The sequence below is a fragment of the Oenanthe melanoleuca genome, chromosome 1 (assembly GCF_029582105.1).
Source record: "Oenanthe melanoleuca isolate GR-GAL-2019-014 chromosome 1, OMel1.0, whole genome shotgun sequence".
NCBI classification, from domain to species: domain Eukaryota; kingdom Metazoa; phylum Chordata; class Aves; order Passeriformes; family Muscicapidae; genus Oenanthe; species Oenanthe melanoleuca.
In genome coordinates this window covers 58,354,021-58,366,207 of record NC_079333.1, presented here as the reverse complement: position 1 = coordinate 58,366,207, position 12,187 = coordinate 58,354,021, and the positions used below count along the sequence as shown (strand labels likewise).

Below are 12,187 nucleotides of genomic sequence, written 5' to 3'. Positions count from 1 at the left end.
AGTAAAATTATCAGTTTGCTCAGGCCTTCTGTTCTGTTCTAATCATCTGGTAATGACGAGTTGAGTCTTTGATCTCAGTTTGAGGTAGGATGGAAATCAATGATCATGTTTCCAAGTTTATATATAGAATTTACTACAGTATGAGATGCATTTTGCATTTCAGTTTTACTGTATGAAAAAGATAAAGGCTTAGAATATCTTTAACAGGTTAGCATATCAATGTGTTTGTTTTTACTTGTTTCACTATTTACAAAACTTTATTCTATTTTTGAAAGATTCCTGCTGCACTGGAATTTTTGAAACCCCAGCAGATCACAAAAACTGTAACTCGTGGAGTTTTTTTAAACCTTTTAGTACTTCTGCAAAAGTACATTTTTATGAAGCAAGTTGATTTAGTATGCACTGAGTTTTGTTCAGTAAATTTTTAATGAAGTGGCTATTTTTGCTTGAGCTTAGCAGAAGATCAGTTAAAAAGAAAGTCTGTGAATCTCTTCAGTCGCATCCACTGTAATGGTCTCATGTATTACTGATATGCTGATGAAATCTAATAGTTTGACCAAGAGAGCTGGGAAATCATAGCAGATATTACAATAGATATTACAAGCCATCATTATGGCTGCTAGGAATAATAGAGGAAGTAATCAAAAATCTTTTACATAGTCAAATATGCGTATTCCAGAAAAAAATACTTGTTTTGGTAGAACAGAACTTTGGTACTGAGGTTTAGAGGATTTCCTCCATTCTAAGATATTGTAATTTAGGGTTTAGTAGAAATAATCCATCCTGATTTGCATTTCTGGGAGGCAATATACACTTGCAGTGTAAAACCACTGGAAAACCACTGGATCCAAATGTTATGTCTAAGGGTTACAGGCTGCTGATAGCAGAGAAGGGGGAGGAAGTCAGCCTTGGTTTTTCCTGTCGTCCAGTAGAAAGGTTCTATTCACATAATGCTGCTTTGTTCCTCAGAGTTGTTGGGTGAAGAGACAACATCATTCTTTTCGGCTTTTGTATCATATTAATTATTGTTCAGTTTTTCCCAAACCAAGAGGTAGTGTTTTGTTTCAGTACTTGTTTTTAAAGGCTCTTCTCTAGCTTTTGTCCTGGCAAAGGTTAGGGCCTTATTCAGGTGGTGGAATTAAATTCCCTTTATAGTTTTACTGAACCGTTTTCTGAAAAAATTTCTAAGAATACTTTCCAAGAATAGATCAATTAAGGTGGATAAGAATATTCTATTGTCCTATTCCTTTGTTGCAAGCTGGTTCTTATTGAGCTGGTTTTATTACCTGTCTGCATATTCATGTCTTCAGATACAATAATTTCACATTTTTATCTGTCATGAAAGTATTATTTGCAGGTGTCCTTAAATTATAAATCAAAATTGATGTGGTAGAAAGATGTGTTAATGTCATTTGAACAATGTTAACAGAAAACTTGAAGCTGAACATACGTATTTGTACATCAAATTTGAACTATCTGTGCACTTGTTAGTTTTGGTCTGATCATGTCCAAGTAATTGCTGAGTTTTCTACAGGTTTCTCAAAACGAGTTACTTAAAGGTTGCTTTTCTTAAGAATTCTTCCTTGACATGACTGTTCTTGTATCAGCCAGCCTATTTGTAGCATGCCTTGTATCTTTTCTGTTTTATACTTGCTCATTCTGAAAACTTCTCTTTCAAGTTACTTCTTATTCAAAATGGTGAACATTAGAACATTACGATGTTCAGCAACTCATTTTCTTTTTATACTTTTCAGAAGGAACATTCATGATTCTTTAATTTCATTAAACATTGTGCAGTGATCATACAGTAAGCTGTTAAAATAGTTTGTAAGACTTCAAGTGCAGTGATAAGTGACTGCACCAAGTTAATGATGAAGCTAACATATTTTATAAATGATTGAATATTCACAGTATGTAAATTGTTGCAGGAAAAAATATTTTCAAAATCCAGCTTTGAGAGTCAAACAGTAAGGGATGTATGACCTGTGCAATTGAAGTTTGTTTCAGGGTATTTAAGGTATTTAATTTGTGATTTTGTTTTTTTTCCATTGTATGCTAAAGTTTTAGTTTTTACTTTTGTAATACTAGAAGTAGATTTAATTCACTGTTACAGTACATGAATTAAAGATACCTTTTTACTTTGAAGTACAACAAATCCTGTTTTCTAAGTGCTCTTAGATCAGCAGGAGGAACTTTCATTGCAGCTAATGAGCTTACAGATATGACAGTTCCTGAAGATTTATATAATTAAAGCTGTCTTTTCTTTTAAACGTAATGACTTTCATGCTTTTCTCTTAGCATTCCATACAAGAAATATTTTGGTAATTCAGTACAATTTACTAATTTCTTATTTTATGGTATTATAAAGATTTATATTGTGTTTGTGCAGGCTGCTGTTTTACTTGATTGACTCTAATTTACACAGACCTTACAAGTAACAGTGTATCAAGTCTTTCATGTTATATATATATATATATATATATATATATATAAAGAGCACAGATTTTCCTTGATCTAAAAGACATTAACTCATCACAGCTTTACAAGTAATGTATACACTTTTTCTCCTTTTCGAAACTTCATTTGTTTTTTTAATAGATAATAGATTTCACTTAAAAATAAAAAAGCTAGGAATCAAATTAAAAAGGTAAAGTTTAGACTATATTAATGAAAAATGGGACACCCCCACCTATAAAATTAAAAAATGTTAGTGCAATATGAGAGCAAAATAGTAATATATATGCCATAAGAATTCTATATGTCATAAGGAATGGGTGTTTGTATTATTAGAGAATTTCTAAGTTAACAACAAATTTCTAAGTACTTTTAAATATATTTATGCTATCCATTGCTTGGGTTTTGATTTGGTTCACAAATTCACAGGCTCTTATTTTCAGGCCATCAGGGTTGTATACTCTGAAGGGCAAAAATCTGGATATCTCCTGAATTAAAAAAAGTGTCAAATGGGCTACACAGAAATGGTAAAATGGTGGAAAAGGCAATAAAAAATAAAAAAGCTAAATGCACTGTGCAGATGTATAGACCCTTGAAGGTGAGAAAGCTTGATTTTAATGAGTAGGAAGGTGCTGAAAGTGCATTTAGATGTACATGTAGACTTGTGTATCTTGCTGCCTATATACCTCAGCAAGTTAGATCTTAGAATGACAATATTGAGTAAAAGACTGATAAATGTGGCTGCTTGTAAACTTTTATTTTTAACTCTGCTAGACTGATATTCATTGCCATTCCATGCTAATAGTTCATTCTGAATCATTATTAACCATTCTCACTGCATATTCAAAATACCTTAAATTATCTGCAAGTGTACAACACGCTGCAGTCAGCTCAGAACTTTGTGGTCCCCAAGGAAGCAGGTGGTGAGGCTCAAGAACTCTTCAGCAAAGGGAAGCTGCAACTGATACAAGGGTCTTCTTTCTGCTCACTCCTCTGAATTCAATTTCTTTTTTCATAAGATGGTTTTGTCTCTTGACAGATCTTGGTCTACCTTCTGTCTACCATATCACTGTGCAGCACTGAGGGACCTTGAACCCTGTGCTGGGGGCTGGTGCTGTATCCTGTTGCTTGGCCATTTTTTCCTGCTTGCCTTAGCAGTGGCTTTTTTTCAGCAACAACTCAGTGATGAATGACTGACAATCAGTGAATTGTCGTTCGTGTTTTTCTCTTTTCAACTGTTTCCTGTATTTACAATTTCTGAACTTAAGCTGTGCATTATAAAAAGAGATGTGGTGTCAGACTGCATTTCTCCCAGGAGGCTCTTGAAGTTTATATCAAGTTCAGCAGCCCAGGGCTCTTGTGGAGGTAATATAGGGAATTGTTGCTGTAAGATCTGATGATAGTAATATTATTACTGGTGAACTGGGTACAGAAGTGCTTCCACATTGTTTACCAGTTACACTACATTAGTGTGCTCATATTTGAGTTCAAAATTCCTGCTTAGCTGCTTTTTTAATATATGTGCAACTGAAGTTTACTCTGGCTACAGACTGGAAAGTCTGAGTGCTAAAGAGCCAGTGGCATTGTCAGTGGTTTGGGGAAAAAAATCTCAAAAAGACTGTTGTATGCACCTTAGGCACACACACACAAAGAAGAAAAGGGAGAATAAAGATGAGAAAGCCAGAAAATGGCTGTAGAGACAAGGGATATAATTATTTTGAGAGAAAAAAAAGGGTAAATACTGTATTTTCAATGCTGTGTGACACTGAGTATATCCAAGTAGATCTTATACTACTGTTAATGGATATTTCAGACCTTTGCTGATGTTTACAGAAACACTCAATACTTTTCCTCTGCAATATTTCTTTGTTAGTGCTCCAAATACAACTGAAAATATGGTTGAGTGTTTTCTTGTTGGTTATTCGGCTTTTTTTGGCTATGTTCTGTCATTTAACTTTACTTTTAACTGCCACATTTATGATATTATGTCAATTTTAGAGAATTAATCATTAGACTCAATCAGTAGTGTGATTTTCAAATGGAAAAACTAATAGTGTATTGTTAATTTTATTTTTTTTAATAATATGGTATAGGTTTTTGTATCAGGCTGGAGGTCAGTTTGTCATTGTCACTCTCTCAGAATAAAGGGGCCATAATAGCACAAGGAAAGCAAAATACCTGTAGGCAAGAGGAAGAGCATCATGATTAGGAGATGGCAACATCCAAGCAAATTGTCATAGAAGGTGGGCACATAAGATGTCAGAAATATCAACTAATGAAAAAAGTGACAAAGGTTTGCAGCAATAAAAATGAGAGCATGCAAGTATTGCTTTACTTTGGAGAATTATTTAATTATTTAATTTTTTAAAGGAATCAAAGTATTCTCATACTGTAAATACCAGTTTCTTATTTTGCATCCTGAGATAAGTGAGGTAAAACTAGAATTTTGGTAAGTGCATTTTTTACGAAGTTTTACTGTGGTTGTAAAAATGTTGTGCTACTATAGAATATTCAAGAAAGTGAAAAAGGAATGATTTGAGCACTTTCATGTCTCTTTATCTGGCTTTATCGATATGAAGGTTTATAGAGAAAAGAATTATCCTATACAGAGAAAGATAAGAGAGTAGCATAAAATAAAAAGGAATTTATTGGTAACTTTGATTATTAATTTTTTTCTTATTTTTCAATCCCATAAAAATCTATGTTGACTTCAGTAAATCACTTGATATTATGTATAATGGGAGAATATTCATTAGAATAAAAAGCAGAAGAAACAAAATACTGTTTTAAAAGGACAATGGTAAAAAAATGTGGTATTGTACCAATGAGCATGTCTGACCTAAGATTAGATAGTTTGCCAGATGAGAGGGGTGCTGTGTTGTCATCACTGAGTGATCCTGAGGAAGCAGAATAAAAGAAAAGAAAATCAATAGAATGAAGTATAAGATCATGATACTGTAATAAGGGCTTTGGTCAAGAAAAAAAGGATATTTTATTGTGAGTTAATCAAATAAGGTGTTCCCAGAATAACTGGAGAAATTGTAATGCAAAAATTAAAGGGCTGGTGAGTCATCATCTGAAACACTGTGCAGAAATATTTGAAAACAGAAGAAGGTGAAGAGACTTCCAGAATAATTCTGATATTAGAAAGCCAGATTCAGAAGAGGAAGCCCTAAGAACAAAGTTGTTTTAACCATGAAAAGCAGATGGTGGGAAATCTAATTATTGCTTATAAAAATAGCAGGAGCCAGTCTGGAACAGAGCTGTGAGAGCTTAGGGGTGTAAAAAAGAGATTGTTTAGGCATACATGCATTGTATTCAGCAAACAACTTGGTTTTGTGGGCTCACTAACATTCAAAACCCCAGGGTTTGACCTGTTTTTTTTAACTAGCTTATGAGTTGTGTACTTCAGTTTGGCTTTGGTTTATTTCTGAATCCTTCCAGGATTAGGGGTTAAAGTTAAGGTGGTTTTTTTCCCGCTTTCTGCCATTCTTCTATGTCCCTTCAGGTTTTATACTATGTATTTCAGAGGCACACAAGGAAAGGTTGGCAATTATTTTATATGATCTTTTTTTTGAAAGAGTTGGTTATATTTGGAGGTTTGGTTTTTGTTTGTATTTTTTTAATCTGTTTTCACTAAATTGAAAGCTGCAAAGACAAGAGTACCGAACTTAATAGCAGCATATTGTGAACTAGCCTTTGTTTGAGGCTATCCTTGGAAATACAGTCTTAAAGGAAAATATATCTAGTAGTTATACACTGCTGAAATCAAGGGCATGCTGAAATCTTAAGTTCAAGAACAACCTAAGATAATGGCAGAGGAAAAAGCCTCTTCAGAGAAGATTGTATTTATTCTATGTATTTTATGCTTTCTCTCACATAACTATTTGGTGAATGAAATTATGGATCCATTACAGATCCTAGTAACATCACAGGGACACAGACTTTCTCCAGGGAGGTTTTGTTTTAGATGAAGGTGACTATACCTTTACAGCTATTTAGTGTATTATGAATGAAATAAATAATTGAAAAGAAAAAAAAATAGTCATTAGACTAGAATTCACAGTACATTCTTACATCTTTGTATATTGCTCCTATTAAACTTAAATAAATGTTGACTTTGTAAATAATTAAAAATAAATTTTAACCAATGGTAATAATATAGATCTAAGATAGAACACATGCTAACTATCCTCAGATATCCTCTGATCATCTTGATAATTCAATGAACTATTTACAGATCAAACATTCAACTTTACATGCATTGCTTCAAGTGGATGAAAGTTCTATCTTTCTTTTCCTGGCAAAGAAAATTTACACTTTTTCTTCATCCTTCTATAAATCCCTGATGTTTCAGCTCCACTCCTTTCTTTTTCCTAAGTCCCTGTGTTGCTTTTTTGTACTCTCTCAAATGCTTGGCAAGCACTTTTGCTGCAACAAATTCTGTTGTGGTTTTTACCATACATAGTGCTTTTAAACTAGAGAATTGAGATTTAGGTTTCATGCATAGGTGTTTAATAGCCCCATTTTCTGTGTTTGAGAATCTTATTTTCTTCATGATCTTTCATAAAAATGTTTGCATTTTCTGCTTTAACAGAAATGAGAATAAGATGGAGAAAAGTTTTATGGTTCTTGCAATATGTTGTATACTTGTCTTTGATTAATCAGAAGACACAGACTGGCATATGTATATCTCAGGTTACTTAAAACAGAGCATTAATTGCAATGCAAAATCTTGGGCATAAAAACAAATGAAAATACAACATTCAAATAGCATAAATCCAGTGATGTTAAGGAATCTGCATAAGCGAGGAGAGCTGAACATTGTAGAGTGACCTCTTCTTGCATTGTAATTTGTACAGTGTGCTTTTATTTCAGAATTAACAATGTAGTATGTTGACTTGGGTAAGGTTTTATCTCTTGCATTTTGAAAACAATGGTTTCTGTTTAGTGTGTTAACTAAAATACATTTAGTTATTTTAGTTATGTATTTTAGTTTCAGCAGAAAACCTGGAGAAGAGCCTCAAACATATGGAGAGACAGCTTCAACAGCTTGAGAAGGATTTGAAGACTTTTCCAGTTCCTGAAGATAAACATGATAAGTTTGTAGCAAAAATGTCAATATCCTTAAGAGGGCTCTTAAAAAACAAAACATATGAAAAATCCCCAATCCCCAATTTAGTTGCATTGCTTTAAATTTTAAATATCTTTGCATAACTTCTGTCTAGTTTGTAGCATGTATTTTTTAAAAATATACCTTGTTTTTCCTCTCAAAAACTATATACACGAGCAGTCCAATTAAAAGATTCCTCTGAAGTGGAATGTATATGGGGGGGGGAAAAGCTTACTATCAGGTTTTATATTGTGTATGAGTTTCTTAGCTTAGTGAAAAGAAGTTATAATAGGAATGTTAAGCATTCTAGTGTTAGATAGTATTTTTATGTCAGTCTCTTAGAAAAATGTCTGTCACCCTGGGTTTCTTTGTTTTCCAGTGCATGCATTACCGTTGTGGATGTTTTTGTACATGCAACTACAGAACCAGAAAGTTTCTGTTATTTCAGAAATGAGATTCATAGCCCATGAAAAGTATTTTCTGGTGGTTTTTTTGCCAAAATTCTTTTTCTCACTATTTATTCCAAATCGTGCAGCCAATTTCACTATCTGTCTTTCATAAAAACACCTTGTGACATGAAGATAATTAATTAAACTGAAAAGAAAAATTCTTTCACTTAAACCTCTCTAGCAAATGTTGTCCACATATGCTTGGCACCAAGACTAATCTGGAAGCAGAAATGTGAGCAGACAAGTTTAAATTTGCTCTGCAGGCGTGGTTAGGTTGTTACCTAGCTGGGAGACTGCTTTGTTATGTACAAAGGCTGGGGGACTCAGCACACAGTCCTCTTGATTTGTCTCATCCTGTTAAATGAGCCATGGCAAGTGACCCCAAAGCCAAGTGTGTGTACTGGTTCTTCCTGCATGAGGGCCAGTTCTGCCTTCATTAGATGCACTGCAACTCAAGTGTTTGCAACTTAGCTTCAGGCCTTCTCAGGCCACTGTGAGTTATCTTAACCTTCCAGTGTCATTACTAATCTTTTGTAAGGTTGGGTATTTTGTTGTTGAGCTTGTTCTGCTTATCATTGGTGATGATGCCTTTTTTTCCCAGCTCAGTGTGTTTTTGGGAGATAAGTTGCAGCCCACCAGCATGATGTCTCTTCAATATGGATCATAAGTTAGTTCCTGAAGAAACTGACAGCATAATAGGAGAACTAGGAGATGGGTCCTGAAGGCCAGAGATTTAATATTGTTAGAGGAAAGTTAGAGGAAAATATATCCACAAGAGCTTTTGGAGAATATTGCTAGGACTTACAAAATCTATGTTTTGTTTGGAAAATTATATGTAATCTAGGAAGCACTTGTTAAAAAAATCTAAACTATGAAAATGGACAAACTTCTTTATCTGTTAGAATAAAATAGGCTGTTTCAGTTGGGAGGGACTTACAACAAGCATCGAATTCAAAATAATCATGATACAGGCTCTCCAAAGACCCTCTAACTTTTTGCATATTTTAGCTAAGGACTAGATTTTAAAGGAACAGATAGTATACAGCTTTCCTTGGGTATGTAGTAAAAAAAAAAAAAAAAAAAAAAAAAAAAAAAAAAAAAAAAAAAAAGTAAGAACTAAAATAGCAAATAGCAGTTGAGAATGAGTGAATCCTCCCAAAAATCTAAGGAGAGCAAGAGAAAAGTGGATAAATAAAAATGTAGTTTAAATACATTATATGCTAATACCAAACATCTAAAATCCAAAAATGGTTATGTAGATGCCTCATTTCCCTTTGTGTTACTGACATTTTGGGTATTTATGAAACTTCCTGGCGGAAGCAAGTGAAATACTGTGATACAAAATTATATATTGTATTTAAGACAGAGTAAGTAGGCAGACCTAGTCTGGAAGTAGCATAAACTTTTTCAGGGGTTGAAATTCCATCCCCATACATGAAGACCATTAGAGCATTTTACTGATCACTTAAAAAAGATAGTGATAATATTAGGAAATGCAAAGGAGTATTTACACTTCGTCTTTTTCAGATATCTCAAAAGCTCTAATCCTGCCAGAGAAGACATGGATTATCAATACCTGTCAATAAGATAAGTCATAGCCATAAAGTTAAATTTGTTCTTTGCATCAGTTTTCTCTAAGGAGAGCTTCAGTTGACCCTACTGTGTAATATTTTAAATGAAAGGATGATGTTAAATGAAGGAATGTGTAGAATTATTTTTCTTAATATAAAATAAATAGCAGTAAATCCCTAGGAATAAACAGTGGTCATAAAACACTTGGAAAAAAATCAAAATTAACTCGAATATAAACTTAATGGACTACAGGTTCTTATGTGAACTAAGCTAGCTGAAGGCACAAAGGAATCATACAACTGAATAATTTGGGTTGGAAGGAATCTCAAGGATCATCTGATTTCAACCTCTCTGCTATAGGCAAAAACACTTTTCACTAGAGCAGGCTAAAGCTGAAAAGAAGCCCACAAGTTTTTTAGAAGGGCTACAAGGAGGATCTGCAAGTTAGGCTTCTGAAAACTGAGGAAGACTAAATACAAAATGAGCATGTATTAGTTGGAGATAAAATGGGATGGAGGAGAGTCATTGTGTGTTTTGTAAAGGTCTATTGCAGCATGCAAATAAAGGTAAGAAGTCAGTAGAACATAACTGAATTTCCATCCATGTTTCAACAGGGTGTTTTAACAAAGACTTATAAGGAAAGAAATTTCTTGCATTAAAAAGTAATTTGATTACTCTATTTTTCTGGATTAATATATTTGAAAAAAATCCTCATGTCAAAGGGAGATACTGGCAGATGCTGACAAAGCAGCAAGTGAACTTCAGAGATTAAAGTCCATTAGATCTGAAAGGGAAACACTGTATTAGAACGACTGGGAACAAATCCAGTTGAGAACAAGCAGAAAACATAAACAACAGGATATCATAAAAATCAGCAATACACTTACATCATCAGTTCCTCCATTACCCCATCTCCAAAAGTGTAGTATGTATCTACTGATGTGCCAGAGAATGGTAGCAATAAGCAGCAACTGGCAGTAGGTTATGCAGAAGGAATATTTTAGTGGAGTAATATTATGATGATGGAAAGTCAAAACAGTTAAGAAAATACAGTAAAAATACTTGTAATTTTGTGTCCCATACAGAAGGAAAGAGAGGAATATATTCTTTGTGTATTTAAATAACTGTAGGTCCAGCAGGTTAAAACATAATAACAGAAATGTTTTCATGGACAACAGACAATTAAACTGAAAATGTGAATGTGGAAGTGTGAATGAATTTCATAAAGGGCTTAGATAGGTGGCTAAAGATTGTATGTCAGGAACAATGAAACACAGTAGCCCAGAGGCAGCTTTAGCTCAGAAGAATGACTAACATACAGCTAGAAACTGAATACTACATCACTAAAATTATCATGCTCTATTTTCCAAGTTTCCTTTCCTACTTGTTTTTCCTAATTGTTGGGTATTGACTACTGTCAGAAACAGGAAAAATAAATATTTGGTCTTACTTAGAATAAATCAGTAGAGGTAAAACCAACTGTAAAGATCTGATTAGTGACCTGAGACCCTATGCTGAAGTCAATACTACACATTTTATTTATTTAACAGTAAATGGAGGTGGGTAGGGGGAAAGGAAGAGAGATGTAAAGCAGGAGATAGTCCCCACACGTGGATCCAGTGGCATGCTGTTAGTCTTTCTTCACCTTGGTCTTTTTGTGGTGGTGTGTCCTGAGATGGTTCAAAACTTAAAACTATTTTGCTATTTATACGTTTTAGCAAACAAATTAATTAATGCTCATTGGCTACACAGTTCTCTTACTGTTAATCCCATGCTCAGTCTTTCTCTTTATTTGAGTTGGTGAGTTTCTTGGTTCAGTGGGCTGTGATCTTCCCCTGCCAGAGTTACCTTCTACCTAACTGGAGCTGATTTCAGCACCGTTGCCAAGTTGGCTTGTCTTGTGGACCAGAAATTCTGCATTCTTTGTGTCCTTTATCAATGATGCGTTCTTCTCCAGTTTTGTTGCCTTCCCCTAGATCTGAGATAACCCCTAGACATTTGTACCACCTTTATCATATCTTGAGTTCCTGTCACAGTGTCCTAATTTATAGTCTCTAGGAGGCGTATTTGGGGAGGGGCATCTTCAGTGGTCACAGTTGTCCATCTATCCCATAACTGGCAATGATCTTCATTTGGCCAGTGATATTTGTATTTGCAGTTGCTTCTTTACAGTTTGCCACAGTGGGAATTGTTGTCTGGATGCCTTAACCAGGATGTACTACCCAGATCTCGCCTCTACCAGGTTAGAAACATCCTGTCAGTCCCTCTGTGCTTATCTCATGGCAGTGTCCTTCTGTGACCTAAAGAGTGTTTGAGACAGGCAGCTGTGCTCTTTAGGTCCTTACACCAGCCATACTACATATTTCATTGTATTCAAATTATATTCAAATATAATGTTTTGAACAGTAAGTATTTAGAACAGAAGTATTTACCCTCACCTACTACCTGACCTAGAAGACTGACAGCAATTTCTAAACAGTATAGTTGCATATGGTTTCTAGTCATGTCTGTGAACATACTAATTAAAGCAGCTCACTTTTAGAAAAACAGGAACTTCAATAAATTACGAAGCAGAAAAGGTTTGATGTAAAGGTTAGAT

General features: G+C 34.2%; 1 protein-coding gene across 1 annotated transcript in view; it reads left to right on the top strand.

Annotated features, from left to right (window-relative positions):
- Window positions 1–12,187, top strand: part of DIAPH3 (diaphanous related formin 3) — a 202,738-nt gene that overhangs the window by 107,798 nt on the left and 82,753 nt on the right. The window contains exon 23 of the mRNA XM_056500048.1: window positions 7,451–7,576. Coding sequence (XP_056356023.1) covers window positions 7,451–7,576 — 126 coding nt within the window. The remainder of the gene's footprint in view (window positions 1–7,450; window positions 7,577–12,187) is intronic.